The sequence below is a fragment of the Balaenoptera acutorostrata genome, chromosome 10 (genome assembly GCF_949987535.1).
Source record: "Balaenoptera acutorostrata chromosome 10, mBalAcu1.1, whole genome shotgun sequence".
In the NCBI taxonomy this organism is placed as follows: domain Eukaryota; kingdom Metazoa; phylum Chordata; class Mammalia; order Artiodactyla; family Balaenopteridae; genus Balaenoptera; species Balaenoptera acutorostrata.
In genome coordinates, this window is record NC_080073.1 from 48729677 (window position 1) to 48755926 (window position 26250).

A 26250-nucleotide genomic window follows, 5' to 3' on the forward strand; every position below is an offset into this window, starting at 1 on the left:
AGAATTAGAGCTAAAAATGGCCATTTCTGACAAGTGGACTGAAGTTGGGAGAGGTGAGGTGGAGGATTTTTCCATAGACTTCTTTAGAGCAGTGGTAGGCTTGCAGCAAAATTGAGGGGAAGGTACAGAGATTTCCCATATACCCACTTCCCCCCACCACATGCAGAGCCTCCCCCATTATCAACGTCCCCCATGGATGGTACATTTGTTACAACTGATGATCCTACACTGACACATCACTATCACATGAAGCCCGCAGTTTACATTAGGGTTCACTCTTGGTGGTGTGAAGTCTATGGGTTTGGACAAATGTGTAATGACATACGTAGGTGGGGGCTTTTTATATTTCATTAGAAACAATTTGATTTTTTTTTAAAACCATGTACGCGACTACTTTGATAAAAATTAAGGAGTAAACAGGATGAATGCAAGACTTGAAAGTTTTCAAACTTTACTGCTTGCTCCATTAACCAACATGGCGCCTTTAAATGGCCTTTCCCTCCGGAGGTTCCCTATAACCAAAGGTACAGGTGAGACAAGTGAAGAGCACGTTTCTCCCATCAAATATGTTAATTTAAGAATTTTGAGATTTGGCCTATTACTGTAATAGTCAAGTTTTGACAAGGAAAACAGGAATTATTCTATGTGTACCATATATAAAGGGGTTGAGGGAATTCCTTGGCAGTCCAGTGGTTAGGACTCTGCGCTTTCACTGCCAAGGACACAGGTTCAATCCCTGGTTGGGGAACTGAGATCCCACAAGTCACGCAGCATGGCCAAAAAAAGGCGGGAATGCACTTGTTGAACGCAGGGGATTACCAAGTGGGAGAGAGCTCAGGGAATTCATCATTAACAACTTCAGCCAGCAGCACTGAAGCAGGGGGCTCTCAGGACGTGATCTGGACTCTGCTATGAAACCCACAGCTGCTCGGTCATCTGCCTGCTACTGCTTCTGGAGAACAGAGGCCCCCCCTTCCAAAACCCACCAAGAGCCTCTCATCAGTGACCGATCCCGGAACCACAGGTAAAAGGTCCATTCTGGGAAAATGTGGGTCCCTGGCCCCTCCTCTGCAATACAGAGACCTCACCAGGGAGTGGCAGCGATGCCAGCTGACACAGTCCAGCCCAGTGCCCGAGTACTTTGGTGATGGCCTATTTGAAATATTAAAAGATAAAATAAAGCTTCCAGAAAAAGGGCAAAGGCCATGCTGCAAGGAGATGTATCCTCTGTCTTCTGATACCATTATTCCCACGGTCCTCCCCCAGGGTATGGGCAGTTCAGTGCTGTGTCTGGGGGTGGGAGCGGCAGTTTCTTATCAGGTCTTTGGGAAGTTTCTCTCCACGTCAGGCCTGGTCCGTGGACCAGGTGAGTCTTGGGCACCCTGAACTGGCCTTGTGACCATCTTCTTCCACCTGGGACGGGTGGGCTTCCTATATGGACCCTGCTCCTGAGCACGGCTCTCCAAGGGGTTGGCTGGTCCATTCCCCAAAAGATAATACAGATAAGATACCAGCAAGGGAAGGGAACAAAAGCACAGGACGTTCTGCTGAATTCTGATCTTTCTCCCTCTGTCTGGAGAATTTACGCATGTTTTCCACCACGTGACGTTTGTATCAGCAAACAGAGAAAGTCTGGTTCTGTGCCTCAAATAACAAAGATTTCAGGGGAATGTCCTTACCATCAATCATCCAAGTTATAAAAGAGGTTCTTGGGTCACCTCGCCCTGCCCTGAGAAGCAGGGATCAGAGGGGTGTCCAGGAAACTGGATTAAGGTCTCTACTTCTGCTACTTTTGAAATAAAAAAGAGAAACATTGCCAGCAGAAGGCTGAGAAACCAGGACGGATAATGTCTGATTACAACTTAATATTATCTTGGGTAAAAACATAAAATGAAGGTCATTGGGAAACTCTCCTGGCTGATGTTCATTTCGCAGTTCTCAATGTTTTATTCCACTTTCATTAAAAATAAACAAACAATTACTTAATCTCCCCTGATCTCTAGCCAAAAGAATCCTACCAAAGACAGGGACAATATCAGACTCCAGGGACTCAGTGGATATCAGGCAACCAATAAATCTTCCTGAGAATCTGCTACCAATAATCTCTGCCCCAATCCACGACTGAGGGAGGGGGCCTGGCAGCTACACGACTCTGCTGCAGAGAAGGGGCAACAGGAGGAGATATGGATTCCACACTGAGTGCTCACTGTCTAATGGGGCTGAGCCTCAGAGGGGGCAGACCTGACATGGCACGGGGCCTCACACTCAGAGCCACACCCGAGGGGAAGTCATCTACACCCGTGTGACACTGTGCCTGGACAACAGGCCTTCCTCCTCCTCTTGAGAGAAGAAAGAGATGGGCTTTAACAGCAGACACAAGTTCAAATCTGGGTCCCAGCCCTTCTGAGCTGTGGGAATTTAGGGAAGTGACTTGAGCTCCTCTCTCAGCTCCTATACCTGTAAAATGGAGAGAAAACCTACCTCGCAGGGCTGTTGGAAGGATTCAGTGGAATAACATATGCAAAGCATCTTACCCATCCTCTGGTCCCCAGCAGGACCCCATGAGTGTAATGCTTTCCAAAGCCACTGTATCTTCCACTTCTCCCTCCCTCCAGGCCACAGATATGTCAGGTCTCCCAACCCTAAAAGCACTGTCCCTACTAACCTGGAAAATGATGATTTTCAGGGATGTAGGAGGATAGATCAAAGACTTTGCGGTGGGGGGGTGGGGCGGAATAAAGGAACCAGGGCTTCTTAGAGAAACGGCTGATTCCAGGTCTGGGGCAATAAATACACAAGATGAACCTGGAACATCTGACCATTCCAGAAAGTAAGGAAGTTATCACAGACAACCAATGTTGTGTCAAAAGAGTCAGGTGTCAACTTGAAAATGTTCCAACTGGCCAAAGATGGGACAGTTCGAGCATCAATAAGAATAAATATAATTGTAGTTATGAAACCTATGAGGTCACAATGATATTAAAAACCAACTAACCAAACCTCATTAGTCATCGTTGGCAGATGTTAAGGAAACCAACTCATTATTTTAAAAACTGGCAGATAAGGGGAAAGAATTAATTCTGCTCCTATCTTGGAGTAATCAAAGTAGTTGCCGAAGAGTTTCTCTTTATAGAAGTATTTCAGTATCATTAGCACTTCATTATAATTTATAACCCCTAATGAAACAACAGATCTGGGCAAAGACTGGCAATATCACGAAAACAGAGACATCATGTACCTCCTGAAGGGAGTACACAGCACCATCTGTGAACTGGTCTTTCCCCTTCTGCCCCCCAAATTGAACTTAAACCTCATAATGTCTCTACAACTAACTACTGAATTGCAAGGAATACAGGGACCATGAGAACAGGTTAAACGACACCACAATGTTGAAATCAGCAAAATCCAGACTACGGACAAGTGTACAGGAAAAATGACCCAATTTCTTTAACAAATAAATTAAGAAAGCATTGCCAGAGAGATGGTTGACTTAGAAAAGAGATTTTAGTGAGTGCTAATGGAGCTTTGATGAGGAAAAAAGATATTGGTCAAATGTGAGAATACCTCTCCACAAAGCACTGATCAGTCATCATCTGACACATCGAATTTAATGCGGAGACACCAACCTGACCAGGTCATCAAGGCTAGCATCACCCGGGCCTCCGGACGTGCTGCGGCGCGAGGAGCACAGCGTCATTTGCATGGCGCTGCTGCCAAGCGCGAGCCTGAGTTTGGTCATGGGGAAACGTTAGAGCCATGCCACAGAGGGGGAGGCCTGTCAAGAACTGTCAAGAGAGAGGATCCTGGGAAGATGGGGAGTAAAGCGCCAGGACTCTGTCTCCCCACCTAGGCGAAAGGCACGCTGGCAGAATCAGTCTAACGGAACTGTTTGGTAACCATGGCATCTACTGAAGACTTGTAACTTCCAGGGGAAGGCTTGGACAGGAAATTGCAGTTGACTTCAGCTCTTAGCATGGTAGCAGCTACCCACCCCTCACTCCCAGTCCCAGGGCAGGCATCTGTGCACGTGTTTCTGGGGCATCCTTCACAGTCTGTGAGAGCCTGGGTGAGCCAAAAGGACCCTGTCCTCCAAATACCTGGGATTTGTGCTCTGACTGCCGATGACTGCTTCTGACCACAGAGGTGTAGGCAAAGAGGCACCTCCCCCCATTGTGTCAAGCCCCTTCTCCTCCAGCTGAAGGGACTTCCAGGGAATTTTGTTTGTTTGTTTGTTTATTGAAGTATAGTTGACTTATAATATTAGTTTCAGGTGTACAACATAGTGCTGAGATATTTTTATACATTACAAAATGATCACCACTATGGTACTTTGTTACAGCATCCTGGACTGGTTAAGACAGGGAGTTAACACTAGGGGGGCGCTCTTGTCCAACAGCGGTCAGGAGCCAATAGCTATATTTCCCCTTTTCATCTCCCTGCGGTTGGTGGTTCTGAGATCCATTTCATGAGGCTCCTCAAAAGGTCCTGTGGGACTGAGCACGCGTCACCTGTAGTGGAGGCCAACTGAACGACAAATCTTTATATCATCTTTCCCTTCTTCCCTGTTCCACTTCCCTTGTTCTGCATACATCCTCTCTGGATCACATTCCCAAATAAACTACCTGCATGAAAACATTTGATCCAGGCTTTGCTTTTGGAAGAAACTGGCTAAAACAATTGCTTCCAGACTAGAATGAAGACTATCAGGATGGGATTTTGGAGCTGGATCACTCTTTAGTCAGATGGCAAAAAGGATTGCATTGCTGGTAATTCCTGGTGTATGATAGCATCAAATAACTAAGATTCTCATATGTGGTAAACTGGGATGTGGTAAAAGGTGAAGTGTTGGCATTTGTGATAGCTATGACCCCTGAATGGTATGGGGTCAATGGTAATTATAAGGATTGGCTGGCTTTTAACTGCTTTGGAAGCTTTCAAGAAAAAGAAAATTATAGGCTCACGTCAACTAACTAACAACTCAAGGCATACCATGAAAGTCAGAGTCTCTGGCAATGTCTAACGAGACTCTCATCTAAGTTGCAGGGCAGACAGTGTGAAAATCAGATACGGGATCTAACTGAGGGTAGCAGAATAGCAAAGGAGACTGAATGTACAGCATCAACAGGTCTCCTGTATCAAAGTCAGGACCCTGACAGGAAAAGAGTAAGACTCAAAGACCTGGAATGAGGCACTGAGGTGTATGAACCTGAGAATTCTGAACCTCCAGGTTCATCTGAACACTCCAGGTCAGCAGAAGCAACCCTCTCCCCTTGCAGAGATTAGCACCATCATCAAACACTTAAAGGATACAGGGATGATAGTTTTGTTGGGTTTAAGTGATGGACACATAAGGGTTCATAAACTATTCAGTACATCTGTCTGGCTCCTGCAGAAGCCAAACAGAGTAGATGATAATGGGCTACCATAAATTTAACCACGTGGTAGCCCCAGTCACAGCTGCCATACTGAATATGGTATCTTTACTGGCCAGCTTCTAGCACTGACATGTGACTATTGGTCTGGCAAGTGTGTTCTCTATCCTCCTTGGTAAGGAAGGTTTACAGCAATTTGCCTTTATGTAAGAAGGACATCAGCACACAATCACTGTCTCACCACAAGAGCATGCTAACTCTCCTGCTCTCTAACCAACAGAGCCTGCGGGGAACTCAGTTGTCTTGACACTCTGCCCAACATCATGTCAGTCCACTATACTGATGACTTCCTAATTGGACTTGATGATCATGAAGTGGTAAGTAGTTTAGCAAGACTAGAAGATTCAGGCTCCTGACTGTATGGCTGTTAGCATGACTGACGCCATCTTGGGCCCTTACAGTTTCTCCTCTCCTTTCAATGACCCTACCCAGGACTGTACTGCGTAGTGAATCACTTCTCTGTCATCAAGGGCTTTGTAGTTAATAGATATTGCCTAATAATCATTAGGACCAGGTAGCCTCTATGCTCTATTAGTCCCCAAACAATGATGAAAAACCTTCCCTGATGTATTCCTGGTGCCCACAAGACTAGTTACCCATTCACAAATCTTTTTTTTTTTAATATAAATTTATTTTATTTATTTATTTTTGGCTGTGTTGGCTCTTCGTTGCTGTGCATGGGGTTTCTCTAGTTGCAGTGAGCGGGGGCTACTCTTCATTGCGGTGCACAGGCTTCTCATTGCGGTGGCTTTTCTTGTTGCAGAGCACGGGCTCTAGGCATGCAGGCTTCAGTAGTGTGGCACTCTGGCTCAGTAGTTGTGGCGCATGGGCTTAGTTGTTCTGCAGCATGTGGGATCTTCCCGGACCAGGGATCGAACCCCTGTCCCCTGCATTGGCAGGCGGATTCTCAACTACTGTGCCACCAGGGAAGCCCCACCCATTCACAAATCTTAACTTAGGAATGTACGTACTGTTTCCAAGCACCTAGCCCCATACCCGAGGTTAACTATGAAATTATCCCAATTGCCCCTCTGCGGTGTGGAGTACAGCTGCGAATGCTTCTGCATCATTGCCCACCCGATCCCAATCTCACCCACTGATCCACTGCTTATATGGAGCTGCCTGCCTCATTTTTCACTCTCAAGATGCCTTCTCAGTTTGGTGGGTGCTTTTCATTCCCTCTGTCCTCCAACACTGACACACTGAAGAAATTTTTAGGGATCCAATAAATCCCTAAATTTAAATTTAAATCCCTAAATAATAAATTTATTTATTTATTAAATAAATAAATGGCATGCCAGAACATCTCCTCTAAAGTAAAGGACGACTAGCTGCATTTTGTATCCCCTACCACTAAGAAGGGTGGTAATTGGCAGAACTCTTTAGATTTTGGAGGCAGCATATCCCACACATGGGACTATTGCTCCAAACCATTTATTAGGTGACCTGAAAGGCTATCAGTTTTGAGTGGGGTTCAAAGCAAGAGAGAGCTCTACGGCATGTCCAGGCTATGACTGAAGCTGTCCTGCCATTAAAGCCACATGACACACAAAAATGCAACGAATCCAAAGGTATCTACAGTGGATTAGAATATTGTAGAGAGTCTCTAGAAAGCCCCAGTAGGAGAGATGTAACACAGACTCAGGGTTCTGGAGCAAAACTCTGCCTACTGTGAAAGAGAATGACTCATCATTTGAAAAATGGGCTATAGGGCTTGAGCATAGACCCAGCACTGACTATGGGACATCGAGTGACTATTCATCCAGAGCTACTCATCTTGACTGGGTATTATCAGATCCACTGAGTCATAAGATTGGGAGGGCACGGTAGAAATCCATTGTACAATGGGAAAATGGCATATTTGGGATTAGGCCTGAGCAGATCCAAAAGACACATGCTAATTACATCAACTGGTGGTCCAGACTGTCTATGTCCTTTACTCCTGTGCTTTTCCCTCAACTCATACCTATGGCTTCATGGGAAAGTTTCGAAGATCAACTGACAGGAACAAAAACTCAGGTCTGATTTTGAACACTTCCTGGATATTTGATATTAAGGTATTATTGCTATTTTCAAGTGTAATAATAATGTTGTCATTATTTTTCAAAAGCATTTCTTATCTTTTAGTGATACATACTAAAATATTTACAGTGGAATTATATAATGTATGCAACTTGTTTAAAATATCATGAGGGGGGAAATAGGTGGGACAGAAATGGCCATGGTTAAGCCTGAGTTAGGGGTAAATGGGAGTTCATATACTATTCTATTTACTTAGGTGTATATTCTAAATTCTCTGTAAATCAAAGTTAAAAACAGCAACCCAGTCTGGTCCAGAGATGGGTCAGCATGATACACTGGGGTTAGCTGTAAATGGGCTGCTGCTGTATTACAGCCTTACTCAGGCATGGCCCTAAAGGACACCATGTAGGGAAATCTTTCCCGGGCTAGAGCCTTGAGCATCACACCTAATCATTTACTTTGTATGGCAGAAGTGGCCTGAGGTCGAGTATACATGGAGTTCTGGACAGTAGTGGTGAATGGCTTGGCTGGTTGATCAGGGGCCTGAGGGCAGCTTCGTTGCTGGGATTTTCAGGAAAGTGGGTGATGGGGAACTTGCTTGAAGATTAAGAAAGCTGGGGGAGGGTTTGCCTCGACAAAGAGGCACAGCATTACCTTCCTCTTTGGCTACAGTGTTAATGGAAAGCCTCAACACCAGCCGACTTCCAGGGAATTTAAAGGGCCAGGACCCCCCCTTCATCTTTCTCTTTTCCCCCTTTTGGAAGCCAGATATTAAAGACTAAGACGTTCAAAAACAACTGCAGATCAGGGGAATATTAGAACATGACACGCATACCCAGAGAAGGGTTCAGAAAAGACCTAGAAGACCTTAAGATTACATCTCAGGCTGACCCTCAGCACAGACAGCCTACAATAATTAAAAAAACAAAACCAAAAAATAATTACAAAAAACAGCAAACTCTGGGGCAGGGAGAGAATCTGATTTCCAGAGTTACAACACTATTAGATTCAATGCCCAGTTTCTAACAACAACAACAAAAAAAAATCAAAAACATACAAAGAAACGGGAAAGTATGCCTTGTTCAAAGGAAAAAATTAAATCAACAGAAACTGTCCTTGAAAAAGACCTGATTGCAGACATACTAGACAAAGGCTTTAGAAAAACTGTCTTAAAGATGCTCACAGAACTAAAAGAACATGTGGAGAAACTCAAGAAAACGATGTACCAAAAAATATAAATACCAATAAAGAGACAGAAAACGTATAAAGAAACTAAAAAGAAATGTTGGACCTGAAAAGGACACTAACTGAAATGAAAAATTCACTATCAAAGGGATTCAAAAGCAGATTTGAGCAGGCAGAATAGAGAATCAGTGAACTTGCAGATAGAAAAATAGAAATAATTGAGTCTGAGGAACAGAAGGGAAAAAAGATTGAAGAAAAGTAAAGACAGCTTAAGGAAGCTGTGGGACACCAGAAAGTGAACAACACACATTGTGGGAGTCCTAGAAGGAGAGAGAAAAAGGGGCAGAGAGAATATCTGAAAAAATAACAGCTGAAAACTTCCCAAATTTGATGAAATACATGACTATAAACATCCAAGAAGCTCAATGAACTATAAGATGAACTCAAAGAGACTCATGTTACATGTTATAATCGAACATTTGAAAGACAAAGAGAGCATCTTGAAAGTAGCAAGAGAGAAGTGACTTGTCACATACAAGGGATCCTCAATAAGGTTATCAGCAGATTTCTCATCAGAAATTATGGAAGCCAGAAGGCAGTGGGCCAATATATTCAAAGTGCTAAAAGGAAAAACTGTTAACCAAGAATCCTATATCCACTAAAACTGTCCTACAAAAGTGAGGGAGAAATTAATACATTTCTTGATAAACAAAAGCTGAGGGTATTTGTTACCACTAAACTTGCCCTGCAATGCTCAAGGGAGTCCTGCAACGTGAAATGAAAGGACACTAGACAGTAACTCCAAGACACATGCAGAAATAAAGATCTCAACAAAGGAAATACATGGACAATCATAAAAGTTTTCTACATGATTTAAGAGACTAATATTATACATTTAAAGGAAAAAAAACTATTAAAGGTAAAAATAAAAGCTAGTATTATTAAAACCTAGTATTATATAAAGCTGATTATTATAAAAGCTAGTATAGTAACTTAGGTTTGTAACTTCATGTCTTGTTTTCTACATAATTTAAGACACTAATGCATTAGTTGGTATTTCTGGGCACACAATGTATAAAGATGTAATATTCTGACATCAACAACCAAAAGGGGTGGGGATGGAGATGTAAAGAAACAAGAGTTTTGTATGTTATTGAAGTTAAGCTGGTATAAATTCAAATTAGAGTGTTATAATTTTTGGTTGTTAAATGTCATCCCTATGGTAACCACAAAGAAAATAGCTATAGAATATACCCAAAAGGAAATGAGAAAGGAATTTAAACATTTCACTACAAAAATTGACTAAATAACAAAAGAAGACAGTAATGCAGGAGATGAGGGACAAAAGAGATACATGGCATATAGGAAAAAAATAGCAAAGTGACAGAAATTCCTCCTTATCAGTAATTACTTTAAATGTACATGGATTAAACTCTCCAGTCAAAAGACAGAGATTGGCAGAATAGGTAAAAACACATGATCCAACTAGATGCTGTCTACAAGAGACTCACTTTAGATCCAAAGACTCAAATAGACTGAAAGTGAAAAGATGAAAAAAGATATTCTATGCAAATAGTAACCAGAAGAGAACAGGGACTTCCCTGGTGGCACAGTGGTTAGGGATCCACCTGCCAATGAAGGGGACACAGGTTCGAGCCCTGGTCCGGGAAGATCCCACATGCCGTGGAGCAACTAAGCCCATGCACCACAGCTACTGAGCCTGCACTCTAGAGACTGTGAGCCACAACTACTGAGCCCACGCACCAAAACTACTGAAGCCTGCACACCTAGAACCCGTGCTCCGCAACAAGAGAAGCCACCACAATGAGAAGCCCGCGCACCACAACGAAGAGTAGCCCCTGCTCTCTGCAACTAGAGAAAGCCCATGGGCAGCAACGAAGACACAATGCAGCCAAAAATAAAAATAAATAAATAAATTTATTAAAAAAAAAGAGAAGAGAACAGAAGTGGCTATACTAATAACAGACAAAGTAGACTTTAAATCAAAAAAGGTTACAAGGGGCTTCCCTGGTGGCGCAGTGGTTAAGAATCCGCCTGCCAATGCAGGAGACATGGGTTCGAGCCCTGGTCCAGGAAGACCCCACATGCCATGGAGCAACTAAGCCCGTGTGCCACAACTACTGAGCCTGCGCCCTAGCACCGGCGAGCCACCACTACTGAGCCCGTGTGCCACAACTACGGAAGCCCACACGCCTACAGCCCATGCTCCGCAACAAGAGAAGCCACCGCAATGAGAAACCCATGCACTGCAACAAAGAGTAGCCCCCGCTCAACGCAACTAAAGAAAGCCCACACACAGCAACGAAGACCCAACGCAGCCAAAAATAAATAAATAAATAAATAAATTTATTTAAAAAAAAGATTACAAGAAACAAGGAAGGACATTATATACTAAAAAAAAGATTCAACAGAGCAAGAAGATACAATAAGTATAAACATTTACACACCTAATGGCAGACCATCAAAATAATGAAGCAGCTTCCCTGGTGGCACAGTGGTTAAGAATCCACCTGCCGGGGCTTCCCTGGTGGTGCAGTGGTTGAGAATCTGCCTGCTAATGCAGGGGACACAGGTTCGAGCCCTGGTCTGGGAAGATCTCACATGCCGTGGAGCAACTAGGCCCGTGAGCCACAACTACTGAGCCTGCGCGTCTGGAGCCTGTGCTCTGCAATAAGAGAGGCCACGATAGTGAGAGGCCTGTGTACCACGATGAAGAGTGGCCCCCACTCGCCGCAAGTAGAGAAAGCCCTCGCACAGAAACGAAGACCCAACACAGCCAAAAATAAATAAATTAATTAATTAAATAAATTAAAAAAAAAAAAGAATCCACCTGCTAATGCAGGGGACATGGGTTCGAGCCCTGGTCGAGGAAGATCCCACATGCTGCGAAGCAACTAAGTCCGTGCGCCACAACTACTGAAGCCCACATACCTAGAGCCCATGCTCCACAACAAGAGAAGCCACCGCAATGACAAGCCTGTGCACCGTGACGAAGAGTAGCCCCCGCTTGCCGCAACTAGAGAAAGCCCGCGCACAGCAACGAAGACCCAATGCAGCCAAAAATAAATAAATAAATTTTAAAAAAATAATGAAGCAAAAATTGACAGATTTGAAGGGATAAATAGACAGTTCTACAATAATAGTTGGAAACTGCAATACCCATTTATCGTAATAGAACAACCAGACAAAAGATAAGTGAGGAAAAGAGGACTTAACCCAATAGAACAACTAGATCTGATAGACACATATAGAACACTCTACCAAACAACAGCAGCATACACATTCTTGTCGAGTGCACATGAGACATTTCTCAGACCATATGTTAGGCAATAAATTAAGTCTCAGTAGATTTGAAAAGACAGATATCATACAACATATACTCTCCAACCAAAATAGGGTAAACTTAGAAATCAGTAACAGAAAGAAAACTGGAAAATTCACTAAATTGTAGAAACTAGACAACACACTTTTTTTTTCCAGAATACCAAAGAGTTTATTCAAAAAGTCACCTAATAAAAGCACAGTTTTGAAAGTTTGTCTAAAACTTGATAATTCTGAACAAAAATAAAATGTCTGCCCACTCCAAAATAGGAAAAGACAATCTTGTGCAAATAGACATCAAATTCTAGGCACTATGAAAACTGGCTAAATGTATGCTCCCAGCAAGAGAAGTGTCACCATCCTAAGTCCCCTTAGTCACCAAATGCAGGATTAAGAAGCCAGAATCAGGTTTCCCTTCCTAAGCCACTCTGTTACTCTCTGGGAAACTCTGGATCTCAGCCTAATCTCCAGCTCTGCCTGGACCTTGATAGGGAAGGAGGGAGGGACAATAGAAGAGAAGAGGAAAGGGGTGTGACGTCTTTCTTAGGAAAGAAAAAAGGCACAGTGATGAGCTAGAAAGTGATGAAAGCAAGGATCAACTATCATTCACCCTGAATTCACCCATTCACCCTGACAGTCCAACCTCATTTTGTAGGTGAGAAAACAGACCTAGAAAAATAACGTGGTTTGCTCAAAATCATATGGTTACTACATGCAGTAGTGCTTTCTGTAAGATCAACTTGCCTCTCAACTTGGTTGGAAAATTTAAAAACCAAACCTGTCGCAAAACTTCAAGCAACAGATTTTTAAATAACCAATGAACCAAAGAAGAAATCACAAAGAAAATTAGAAAATACTTAGAGACAAATGAAAATGAAAACACAACATACCAAAACTTATGGGACACCACAAAAGCAATGCTAAGGAGGAATTTTAGAGCTATAAACACTTACATAAAACAAGAAAGATCTTAGATCAATAACCTAACTTTAGGACTTAAGGAACTAGAAAAAGAACAAACTAAACCTAAAGCTACCAGAAAGAAGGAAGGAAATAATAAAGATTAGAGCACAGATTAACAAAGTAGAGAACAGAAAAACAGTAGAGAAAATTAATAAACCCAAAAGTTGGTTCTTTGAAAAGATCAACAAAATTGACAAAACTTTAGCTACATCAACTAAGAAAAAAGAGAGAAGACTCAAAAGACTAAAATCAGAAATGAAAGTGGGGATATTACTACTGATTCTACAGAAATAAAAAGGATTATAAGTGAATACCAGGAACTGTACACTAACACACTGGATAACCTAGATAAAATGGACAAATTCCTAGAAACACTAAGCCTACCAAGACTAAATCATGAAAAAACAGAAAATCTGAGTTGACTTATAACTAGTAAAGGGACTGAATCAATAATAAAACAAAAATTTCCCAACAAAGAAAAGCCCTGAACCCATGGCTTCACTGGTGAGTTCTACTAAACATTTAAAGAATTAATACCACCAGAGCCTCCCATCAAGCCTCTTAGATAGCCTCAACCACCAGAGGGCAGACAACAGAAGCAAGAAAAACTACAATCCTGCAGACTGTGGACCAAAAACCACAGTTACAGAAAGACAGAGAAGATGAAAAGGCAGAGGGCTATGTACCAGATGAAGGAACAAGAAAAAACCCCAGAAAAACAACTAAATGAAGTGGAGATAGGCAACCTTCCAGAAAAAGAATTCAGAATAATGATAGTGAAGATGATCCAGGACCTCAGAATAAGAATGGAGGCAAAGATTGAGAAGATGCAAGAAATGATTAACAAAGACCTAGAAGAATTAAAGAACAAACAAACAGAGATGACCAATACAATAACTGAAATGAAAACTACACTAGAAGGAATCAATAGCAGAATAACTGAGGCAGAAGAACGGATAAGTGACCTGGAAGACAGAATGGTGGAATTCACTGCTGCGGAACAGACTAAAGAAAAAAGAATGAAAAGAAATGAAGACAGCCTAAGAGACCTCTGGGACAACATTAAACGCAACAACATTCGCATTATAGGGGTCCCAGAAGGAGAAGAGAGAGAGAAAGGACCAGAAAAAATATTTGAAGAGATTATAGTCGAAAACTTCCCTAACATGGGAAAGGAAATAGCCACCCAAGTCCAGGAAGCGCAGAGAGTCCCATACAGAATAAACCCAAGGAGAAACACGCCGAGACACGTAGTAATCAAAGTGGCAAAAATTAAAGACAAAGAAAAATTACTGAAAGCAGCAAGGGAAAAATGACAAATAACATACAAGGGAACTCCCATAAGGTTAACAGCTGATTTCTCAGCAGAAACTCTGCAAGCCAGAAGGGAGTGGCATGATATACTTAAAGTGATGAAAGGGAAGAACCTACAACCAAGATTACTCTACCCAGCAAGGATCTTCATTTAGATTTGATGGAGAAATCAAAAGCTTTACAGACAAGCAAAAGCTAAGAGAATTCAGCACCACCAAACCAGCTCTACAACAAATGCTAAAGGAACTTCTCTAAGTGGGAAACACAAGAGAAGAAAAGGACCTACAAAAACAAACCCAAAACAATTAAGAAAATGGTCATAGGAACATACATATCGATAACTACCTTAAACGTGAATGGATTAAATGCTGCAACCAAAAGACACAGGCTTGCTGAATGGATACTAAAACAAGACCCATATATATGCTGTCTACAAGAGACCCACTTTAGACCTAGGGACACATACAGACTGAAAGTGAGGGGATGGAAAAAGATATTCCATGCAAATGGAAATCAAAAGAAAGCTGGAGTAGCTATACTCATATCAGATAAAATAGACTTTAAAATAAAGAATGTTACAAGAGACAAGGAAGGACACTACATAATGATCAAGGGATCAATCCAAGAAGAAGATATAACAATTATAAATATATATGCACCCAACATAGGAGCACCTCAATACATAAGGCAACTGCTAACAGCTATAAAAGAGGAAATCGACAGTAACACAATAATAGTGGGGAACGTTAACACCTCACTTACACCAATGGACAGATCATCCAAAATGAAAATAAATAAGGAAACAGAAGCTTTAAATGACACAATAGACCAGATAGATTTAATTGATATATATAGGACATTCCATCCAAAAACGGCAGATTACACGTTCTTCTCAAGTGCGCACAGAACATTCTCCAGGATAGATCACATCTTGGGTCACAAATCAAGCCTCAGTAAATTTAAGAAAATTGAAATCATATCAAGCATCTTTTCGGACCACAACGCTATGAGATTAGAAATGAATTACAGGGAAAAACACGTAAAAAAGACAAACACATGGAGGCTAAACAATACGTTACTAAATAACCAAGAGATCACTGAAGAAATCAAACAGGAAATAAAAAAATACCTAGAGACAAATGACAATGAAAACACGACGACCCAAAACCTATGGGATGCAGCAAAAGCGGTTCTAAGAGGGAAGTTTATAGCTATACAAGCCTACCTAAAGAAACAAGAAAAATCTCAAGTAAACAATCTAACCTTACACCTAAAGAAACTAGAGAAAGAAGAACAAATAAAACCCAAAGTTAGCAGAAGGAAAGAAATCATAAAGATCAGAGCAGAAATAAATGAAATAGAAACAAAGAAAACAATAGCAAAGATCAATAAAACTAAAAGCTGGTTCTTTGAGAAGATAAACAAAATTGATAAGCCATTAGCCAGACTCATCAAGAAAAAGAGGGAGAGGACTCGAATCAGTAAAATCAGAAATGAAAAAGGAGAAGTTACAACAGACACCACAGAAATACAAAACATCCTAAGAGACTACTACAAGCAACTTTATGCCAATAAAATGGACAACCTGGAAGAAATGGACAAATTCTTAGAAAGGTATAACCCTCCAAGACTGAATCAGGAAGAAACAGAAAATATGAACAGACCAATCACAAGTAATGAAATTGAAACTGTGATTAAAAATCTTCCAACAAACAAAAGTCCAGGACCAGATGGCTTCACAGGTGAATTCTATCAAACATTTAGAGAAGAGCTAACACCCATCCTTCTCAAACTCTTCCAAAAAATTGCAGAGGAAGGAACACTCCCAAACTCATTCTATGAGGCCACCATCACCCTGATACCAAAACCAGACAAAGACACTACAAAAAAAGAAAATTACAGACCAATATCACTGATGAATATAGATGCAAAAATCCTCAACAAAATACTAGCAAACAGAATCCAACAACACATTAAAAGGATCATACACCACGATCAAGTGGGATTTATCCCAGGGATGCAAGGATTCTTCAATATACGCAAATCAATCAATGTGATACACCATATTAACAAATTGAAGAATAAAAACCATATGATCATCTCAATAGATGCAGAAAAAGCTTTTGACAAAATTCAACACCCATTTATGATAAAAACTCTCCAGAAAGTGGGCATAGAGGGAACCTACCTCAACATAATAAAGGCCATATATGACAAACCCACAGCAAACATCATTCTCAATGGTGAAAAACTGAAAGCATTTCCTCTAAGATCAGGAATGAGATAAGGATGTCCACTCTCACCACTATTATTCAACATAGTTCTGGAAGTCCTAGCCACGGCAATCAGAGAAGAAAAAGAAATAAAAGGAATACAAATTGGAAAAGAAGAAGTAAAAGTGTCACTGTTTGCGGATGACATGATACTATACATAGAGAATCCTAAAACTGCCACCAGAAAACTGCTAGAGCTAATTAATGAATATGGTAAAGTTGCAGGTTACAAAATTAATGCACAGAAATCTCTTGCATTCCTATACACTAATGATGAAAAATCTGAAAGAGAAATTATGGAAACACTCCCATTTACCATTGCAACAAAAAGAATAAAATACCTAGGAATAAACCTACCTAGGGAGACAAAAGACCTGTATGCAGAAAACTATAAGACACTGATGAAAGAAATTAAAGATGATACCAACAGATGGAGAGATATACCATGTTCTTGGATTGGAAGAATCAACATTGTGAAAATGAGTATACTACCCAAAGCAATCTACAGATTCAATGCAATCCCTATCAAATTACCAATGGCATTTTTTACGGAGCTAGAACAAATCATCTTAAAATTTGTATGGAGACACAAAAGACCCCGAATAGCCAAAGCAGTCTTGAGGCAAAAAAATGGAGCTGGAGGAATCAGACTCCCTGACTTCAGACTATACTACAAAGCTACAGTAATCAAGACAATATGGTACTGGCACAAAAACAGAAACATAGATCAATGGAACAGGATAGAAAGCCCAGAGATTAACCCACGCACCTATGGTCAACTAATCTATGACAAAGGGGGCAAAGATATACAATGGAGAAAAGACAGTCTCTTCAATAAGTGGTGCTGGGAAAACTGGACAGCTACATGTAAAAGAATGAAATTAGAATACTCCCTAACACCATACACAAAAATAAACTCAAAATGGATTAGAGACCTAAATATAAGACTGGACACTGTAAAACCCTTAGAGGAAAACATAGGAAGAACACTCTTTGACATAAATCACAGCAAGATCTTTTTTGATCCACCTCCTAGAGTAATGGAAATAAAAACAAAAATAAACAAGTGGGACCTAATGAAACTTCAAAGCTTTTGCACAGCAAAGGAAACCATAAACAAGACGAAAAGACAACCCTCAGAATGGGAGAAAATATTTGCAAATGAATCAACGGACAAAGGATTAATCTCCAAAATATATAAACAGCTCATGCAGCTCAATATCAAAGAAACAAACACCCCAATCCAAAAATGGGCAGAAGACCTAAATAGACATTTCTCCAAAGAAGACATACAGACGGCCACGAAGCACATGAAAAGATGCTCAACATCACTAATTATTAGAGAAATGCAAATCAAAACTACAATGAGGTATCACCTCACTCCTGTTAGAATGGGCATCATCAGAAAATCTACAAACAACAAATGCTGGAGAGGGTGTGGAGAAAAGGGAACCCTCTTGCACTGTTGGTGGGAATGTAAATTGATACAGCCACTATGGAGAACAATATGGAGGTTCCTTAAAAAACTAAAAATAGAATTACCATATGACCCAGCAATCCCACTACTGGGCATATACCCAGAGAAAACCGTAATTCAAAAAGACACATGCACCCGAATGTTCATTGCAGCACTATTTACAATAGCCAGGTCATGGAAGCAACCTAAATGCCCATCAACAGACGAATGGATAAAGAAGTTGTGGTACATATATACAATGGAATATTACTCAGCCATAAAAAGGAACGAAATTGAGTCATTTGTTGAGATGTGGATGGATCTAGAGACTGTCATACTGAGTGAAGTAAGTCAGAAAGAGAAAGACAAATATCATATGACATCATTTATAAGTGGAATCTAAAAAAAGATTACAAATGAACTTATCTACAAAACAGAAATAGAGTTACAGATATAGGAAATAAACTTATGGTTACTGGGGGGTAAGGGGAGAGGGATAAAGTGGGAGATTGGGATTGACATATACACACTACTATATATAAAATAGATAACTAATAAGGACCTACTGTATAGCGTGGGGAACTCTACTAATACTCTGTAATGGCCTATATGGGAAAAGAATCTACAAAAGAGTGGATATATGTATATATATAACAGATTCATTTTGTTGTACACCTGAAACTAACACAACATTGTAAATCAACTATACCCCAGTAAAATTTTTTTTTAAAATGGGCCTGAATAGATATTTCTCCAAAGAAGATACACAAATGGCAAATAAGCATAGGAAAAGACACTCAACATCACTAATAATCAGGGAAATGCAAATCAGAACCACAGTGAGCTATCACCTCACACCCATCGGGATGGCTACACTCAAAAACAAAAAACAAAAACCTCACACTGAAAAACCAGAAAATAGCGTTGGTGAGGATGTAGATAAATGGGAATCCTCGAGCACTGTTGGTGGGAATGAAAAAATGACACAGGCACTGTGGAAAATAGTATGGTGATTCCTCAAAAAATTAAAAATAGAACTACTATAAGATCTAGCAATTCCATTTCTGGGTATAAACCCCAAAGAACTGAAAGCAGGGTCTCAAAGAGATATTTGTATGACCATGTTCAGAGCAGCATTATTCAGAACAGCTAACACCAGGAAGCAACCCAAGAGTTCATCAACTGATGAATGGAAAAGCAAAATGTGGTATGTACCTACAATGGAATATTATTCAGCCTATAAGGAAGGAAATTCTGACATAGGCTACAACATGGATGAACCCTGAGGACATTATGCTAAGTGAAATAAGCCAGTTGCAAAAAGACAAATAGTGCATGATTTCACTTATATGAGGTACTTAGAGTAGTCAAAATTATAGAGACAAGGGACTTCCCTGGCAGTCCAGTGGTTAAGACTTCACCTTCCAATGCAGGGGGTGCAGGTTTGATCCCTGGTCGGGGAGCTGAGATCCCATATGCCTCTCAGCCAAATAACCAAGACATAACACAGAAGCAATATTGTAAAAAACTCTATTTAAAGACTTTAAAAATGGTCCACATCAAAAAAAAATCTTAAATGAAGAAAAAAAATTATAGGGACTTCCTTGGTGGTGCAGTGGTTAAGAATCCGCCTGTCAATGCAGGGGACACGGGTTCGAGCCCTGGTCCGGGAAGATCCCACATGCCACGGAGCAACTAAGCCCATGCACTACAACTACTGAGCCTGCGCTCTAGAGCTGGTGAGCCACAACTACTGAAGCCTGTGTGCCACAACTACTGAAGCCCGCACGCCTAGGGCCCATGCTCCATAACGAGAAAGCCACCGCAATGAGAAGCCCAAGCACCGCAACGAGGAGTAGCCCCCGCTCGCCGCAAATAGAGAAAGCCTGCGTGCAGCAACAAAGACCCAACGCAGCCAAAAGTAAATAAATAAATTAATTAAATTAAATAAATGGTCAGAATGGTAACTTTAAAAAAAAAATTACAGAGACAGAAAGTAGAATGGTGGTTGCCAGGGGCTGGGGCAAGGCAGGGAATGGGAAGTTATTGTTTCATGGGCATAAAGTTTCAGTTTTACAAGATGAAAAGAGTTATGGAGATGGATGGTGACGATGTTTGTACAAGATTATGAACGTATTTAATACCACTGAACTGTATGCTTAAAAATGGTTAAGAGGGTAAATTTTATGTTATGTGTAGTTTACCATAATTTTTAAAAATTGGGGAAAAACCCAACGGTCAAGAACATGAAAGACAGGAAAAGTTCAAAGAACTGTGCCAAATGAAAATTCTGAAAATGAGACATGACAATGACATGTAACATGACTTCCTAGACAGGATCCTCGACCAAACAGGAGAAAGGGACACTGTGGGACAGCAGGTGAAACCTGCATGCCATCTGTGAAGTGGAGGTTAACGTTGCATCATTGCTGATTTCCAGGCTTAGGGGGTTGTGTGCTGGTTATGTAGGCGAGTGTCCCTGTTTTGGAGACGTGCACACTGGAGTGTTTTGTGGTAATGAAACAACACATCTGCAACTCACTCTCCAGATGTTCAGAAAAAGACTAGAGAGGTAATGAAGCAAACACAGTAATATATTAACTGGGGAGTCATGGTGAAGGGCATAGAGGATCTCATCATACACACCTGGAGGCATCTTGATGAATGGCTCAAGGACCTGTACTTCGGCCTGGTGCATGGCCTGCTCTTTCTCCGCAAGGACCCGTGCGCGGGCCTGAATGATATGTCTCTCCAACATTTCAACTTCATCCAGCCGCTGCTTATAGAGCTCCCGAATCTGGCAGGTGGGTGATCAGATGTACAGAAATATGGTGAGATCACACAGCTTTACTGAATCCCACCCCAGCATCAGGGCTTCCCATGAAGCACAGAACAGTCACAGAACTGCAGAGACCATCTGGTCTAACCAGACAGATCTGAACTCTGAGACCCACAGAAGGAAATGGCTTAAAGCTTTCACAGTAAAGTCAATTACAGAGCCAAGTCTGAAATCCTGTCTCCTGACTACTGGCTTCACAGTAAAGACAGCTGCCATCTAAACTGTGAAATACCAAATATGAGTTAACACACCACCTGTGGCAGACAAAGGGTTGTGTCACCCAGACCCCCTTCAAGGAAGGACTTGCTACCTGGCTGCAGGGAGCATAGTGAGCTGAGAGCCTCCAGCTGTCAGCCCCTTCAGAGTTGATCTCAGCTGCTTGAAAGCACACAGTTGAGACTCCTTGAAGGGAGCTGTGGGCAGTATGGCCTGTTTAGCAGTCAGCCTCGGCAGAGAGGACTCAAGTCAGCTGCTTTCCTCCTTATACAGATAAGGAAGCAGAGTTGCTGTTAGAGCCTAGGCATGCTTCCTAAAATCTGGGCATGAATGCCTCGATAAGATTGTGGTTTGTGGGCTTCCCTGGTGGCGCAGTGGTTGAGAATCTGCCTGCCAATGCAGGGGACAAGGGTTCGAGCCCTGGTCTGGGAAGATCCCACATGCCGCGGAGCAACTAGGCCCGTGAGCCACAACTACTGAGCCTGCGCGTCTGGAGCCTGTGCTCCGCAACAAGAGAGCCCGCGATAATGAGAGGCCCGCGCGCCGCGATGAAGAGTGGCCCCCACTTGCTGCAACTAGAGAAAGCCCTCGCACAGAAACGAAGACCCAACACAGCCATAAATAAATAAATAAAAATAAAAACCCAAAGTTTAAAAAAAAAAGATTGTGGTTTGTGGCACAAGGGCAGGCACCCCAAAGCGGACGTGACGTTATCATCTCCGGGGAACAACTATTCAGCTTTCTGCCTCGTCGTTTCATTTACATATGTAATATATAATGTGTGTATGCGTGTAGGGAAATAAAGATAGGTGCTGGAGATATATGCCGTTATGTGTGTAGAATGTGTCTATTCACCTAGGCGCGTGTGTAGAGTGTCCTCCCACTAGAATGTCGGATATACGGCGGCATGGATTTGGTCTGCTCTTTTCCAGCTGCATCCCCAGTGCCCGGCACCCAACAGGGGCTGACTCTTGTCGAGTGGCTGAGTCGCGCCCTGGGTCGCCCGCACGGCCGCACACGCGGTGACGCCGCCGCGCCTCGGGTGAGCACGGGGAGAAGCGCGCGGGACGCCGGGGCCGTGTTACCTGCTGCAGCTGGTCCACGAACTCCTCGTGCCAAGCATCCTCGCTGCCGCGGGCCTTGATCAAACTCTCACTCACCTCCTCGCCAATCACCTCGGCGGTATACAAGTTGCGAAAGACGCCGGTGAGCAAGTAAGAGATGTCTTGGGTGCGCAGCGAGGTGGGGCGCAGGCGCAGCAGGTGCGGCTCGGGGAGCGGCCGGAGCGTGAGCGGCGAGACGCGGCGGGGCCGACCACCGAAGCCGTGGTAGAAAGACTCGGAGTAGGCGAGGGAGGACTGGCTGGGGCTGCGGATCCGGGTCGGACGCGGAGTTGGCGTCCACGTCGCCCCAGCGAAGGCGTAGGACCCAGACTCTGCGGACTGCCGCTCTCCTCTTCCAGTCTCCATGGCAACTGAGACGCCGCTAACTCCCTGCCGCACTTCCACTTCCGGCCCGCCTCTTCCGCTTTGCGTCTGTTAAAGGGTGCTGTCGAGTCGTCATCTTCGTGAATGTTCGTACGGCAGTGTTGACTTTACTGAGAGGAGCTTAGTGTGCGGACCGATAGAGAAAGAGTTAATTGGCACAGCCAGGCCCGTCTCATTGCAAAAGCTTCTTCCTATTTACTTTCACCTGCCCTTTCTCTAAGTTGTTCAGCATTTATTAATTCGTTCATTTAATATTTATTGTATAAAGATTGTTTCAGGTCTGTGCTAGGAGCTAGAGATACCAAAGGAAGATGCAGCTTCCGCCCTTTCGGAGCTCACAACCGTGTGTGTGTGTGGGGGGGGGGTGTGTGGGTGTGTGTGTGGGTGTGACCAGAGTGTTGAGCAAGGCGAGAACAGGAAAACAACTGCAGTTTAGTGGGCTACGGTCAAGGTGGAGAAACTGTTTGTTGTCATGGAACCACAAAGGACAGGAACTTAACCAGTCTACAGAGAAAGCGAGTACAGTGGGTTTTTGGCAGAAGTGAAGACCAAGCAGAGGTTTAGAAGAATGAATAGACTCACCGTCATTAGCCATCAAGGAAGTGGAAATTAAAACTACAGTGCAATACCACTACACACTTAGTAGAATGTCAAGAAGTTGAATGAATGAACAAACGGGTGAACGAACCACGTGAGCGCGGGTGAGGATGTAGAGCAACTTCTCATGTATCGCAACAGGAACACAAACCAGTGTAGCAGCTTTGAAAAACAGTTTGGCAGTTTCTTAAAAAGTAACACATACATCAGTCCCACAACTAGGTGTTATTCCAAGTGAAATGAGAACGTTTGTGCCTACAAAGACCTGTATGAGCAGCTTTATTCATAATCTCCAAAAACTGGAAAAAACCCAAATGTCCTTTCTACTGATAAAAAGATAAATAAATTGTGGTACATCTATACACAGCATACTCTCCGCAATAAAGATGAAACAGACTAGTGATACACACGACAGCATAGATGAATGTCAAATGCATTATGCTGGATAAAAGAAACCATTCTCAAAGGGCTACATATACATAATGAATGCTTCCATTTAGAGGATATCCATTTATAGAAAATGCAAACCAGAAAACACAACAGTGGTTATCAGCAGCTGGTGATGCGAGCTAGTGTTGGCTCCAAAGGAGCATGAGGGAATTTCTTGGGGTGATGGAACTGTTCTACATCTTGATTGTGGTGGTGGTCACAAAACTGTATGGATTTGTCGAAACTCACAGAACTGTACACCATAAAGGGTGAATTTCACTGTATATAAATTATACTTCCATTTTTTAAGTGAAAAAAAAAAAAAGAATGAGTAGGAGTAAGCCAGGGGAGAAAGAAAAAGGGCACTCCATGCAGAGGGACCCCATTGTGCTAAAGCTGGGAAATGGGAGGAAATGAAAGAAGTTCAGGGGTGGAACTCAGGGAGTTGAGGAAACTTCTAGGCAAGGGCCAGATCATAAATGGGTTTGTAGGCAACATTAAGGAATTTAAACTTTATTCTGAGGACAGTAGGAGGGCCATCAAGGGTCTGAAGCTGGGTGTGTGGTGGTCAGCTGTATGTTCTACTGAGATCACTCTTGTTGCTGTGAGACAGCAGACTGGGGGGAGGCAAGAGGCATCAGGGAGCTCAATCGGGAAACTCCCACAGGGGTTAGGAAAGAGGTGAAGAGCGCTGGGATTCAAGTGAGAGGAATTGATTGGAGATGGAGCTAAAAGGTAGAATTGACAAGACTCGCTGATGGATAATGGGAGTGAGAGAGAAAAGGGGCCAAGAATGACTGCCACATATCCTGTGTGTGGGATCAGGTGGGTGATGAGATCATCCACTGAGATGGGGAGAGGCCTGCACTTGTCCAAGGCAGCAGCTTGACATCACAGTGACTGCCATCCTTGCCAGAGCGTGGCTTCTGCTCACAGGTGGTACAACCATCCTCTTTTTACTGCCGGGGTGAGTCTGTGTGCCCTACAGCCTCAAACCCACTTCCTGAGATGAGGCCCAGGATGCTTGCCTGCAGACCTGGGCCACTTCCGCTTCTCGTGGTTGGGCCTGGTTCCCTCATCTCTACTTCCCGGTATCTCTTCCATCCTCAGGGCTGGGAAGCCAGGGCCCCTGTTCTGGATTGTGTACTTGAGAGGATCCCGCTCTGACTCTCCTCAAGCCACACCCTCTCCAGAGTGAGGAGGCCACAAGGTCAACGTGACATGCCCCGTGCCTGCCCAGACATTGTGAGCCCATTGACAGGACCTGTGCAGGCCACTTCTTTAAGGGCTTCCTCGCATTGCTGACCAGTGTGTGCACTAATGGGTAGCGTGGGTGGGGGCGGAGGGGGAGGGAGCTTGGGCAAGTGGGCTGGTTTGTCCAATTGTTCACATGCATGTGAGCCCACCCACCCCACCACCACCAAGGGGCAGGAAGGAGCTAGTAGAACAGTCTGGGGGCCTCCATTGCTCTAGAGTTAGGATGGGGCCTGCCCAAACCAGGTGGTCTTGTGCAGGCTCCCTGGCCCCCTTCCCTACCCTAGGGAACGACAGGACAATGGGTTCTCACCATCACCTTTGGCCTCTCCATCCTGCCTCCAAACAGCCTCAGAGAAGGACACAGAGAGTCTGGCCCAGCCTGGGAGAGGCCTCCCCTTTTTCTGTGACCCTCCCACCTTCTGGCTTCAGCTCCCCCGGCTCTGTCCAGGCCAAGGTCTTCAGCAAAGCTCCAGTTCCCCCTCTGTACTCATCTTCCTTGACTTTTCAGCAGTATCTGCTGCTGCCTGTTCCCTGTTAATGACACACTCCCCACCCCGCTCCCCGCTTTCCTCTGTGCTTCCCCACCTCCACCATCGTCTCCTTCTTCTCCTGGTATCTCTCTGCCTGATAAGCTGGCTTCATCCCTGATTCCGCTGTGCCCAGCAACCACTTTCTGTTTGCTCTGTGACTAACTGAATAAATGAATGGTTCCAGCTGGGCTCCAGTAACAAAGGGCCCCAGTCCCCTCACCTATGAGGACTTTGTCAGCATAAAGGGAATTTCCTGAGCTGCCTTCTTCATTTTATAACCTGCTCTGCCGACCAGAATTTGTGTTTTGTTTATCTCTGGGTTCCCACACACATTTTTGGCCTTTTAAATTTTTTTACTTTTAAAGTCAGAAAGAGAAAGACAAATACCATATGATATCACTTGTATGTGGAATCTAAAATATGACACAAATGAACTTATCTACGAAACAGAAACAGACTCACAGGCATAGAGAACAGACCTGTGGTTGCCAAGGGCAGGGGTAGGAGAGGGATGGATTGGGAGTTAGGGGGTTAGCAGATGCAAACTATTATGTATAGAATGGATAAACAGGGACCTCCCTGGTGGCGCAGTGGTTAAGACTCTGCGCTCCCAATGCAGGGGGCCCGGGTTCAATCCCTGGTCAGGGAACTGGATCCCACATGCATGCTGCAACTGAGAGTTCGCATGCCACAACAAAGGAGCCTGAGAGCCGCAAATAAGGAGCCCGCCTGCCGCAACTAAGACCCGGTGCAACCAAATAAAAAAATAATAATAAATAAATATTAAAAAAAAAGAATGGGTAAACAACAAGGTCCTACTATATAGCACAGAGAACTATATTCAATATCCTGTGATAAACCATAATGGAAAAGAATATACAAAAGAATGTATATACGCACATAACTGA

General features: G+C 43.0%; 1 protein-coding gene across 3 annotated transcripts in view; it reads right to left on the reverse strand.

Moving 5' to 3' along the window:
• Nucleotides 1-26250, reverse strand: part of DLEC1 (DLEC1 cilia and flagella associated protein) — a 113754-nt gene that overhangs the window by 72840 nt on the left and 14664 nt on the right. For 2 of the 3 annotated variants that reach the window (XM_057555820.1, XM_057555821.1), the window contains exon 3: nt 20634-20784. In XM_057555820.1, coding sequence (XP_057411803.1) covers nt 20634-20745 — 112 coding nt within the window. In that variant the 5' untranslated portion in view covers nt 20746-20784. Of the gene's footprint in view, nt 1-20633; nt 20785-22127; nt 22650-26250 lie in introns of all 3 variants that reach the window. The other variant, XM_057555819.1, reaches the window with a different exon arrangement.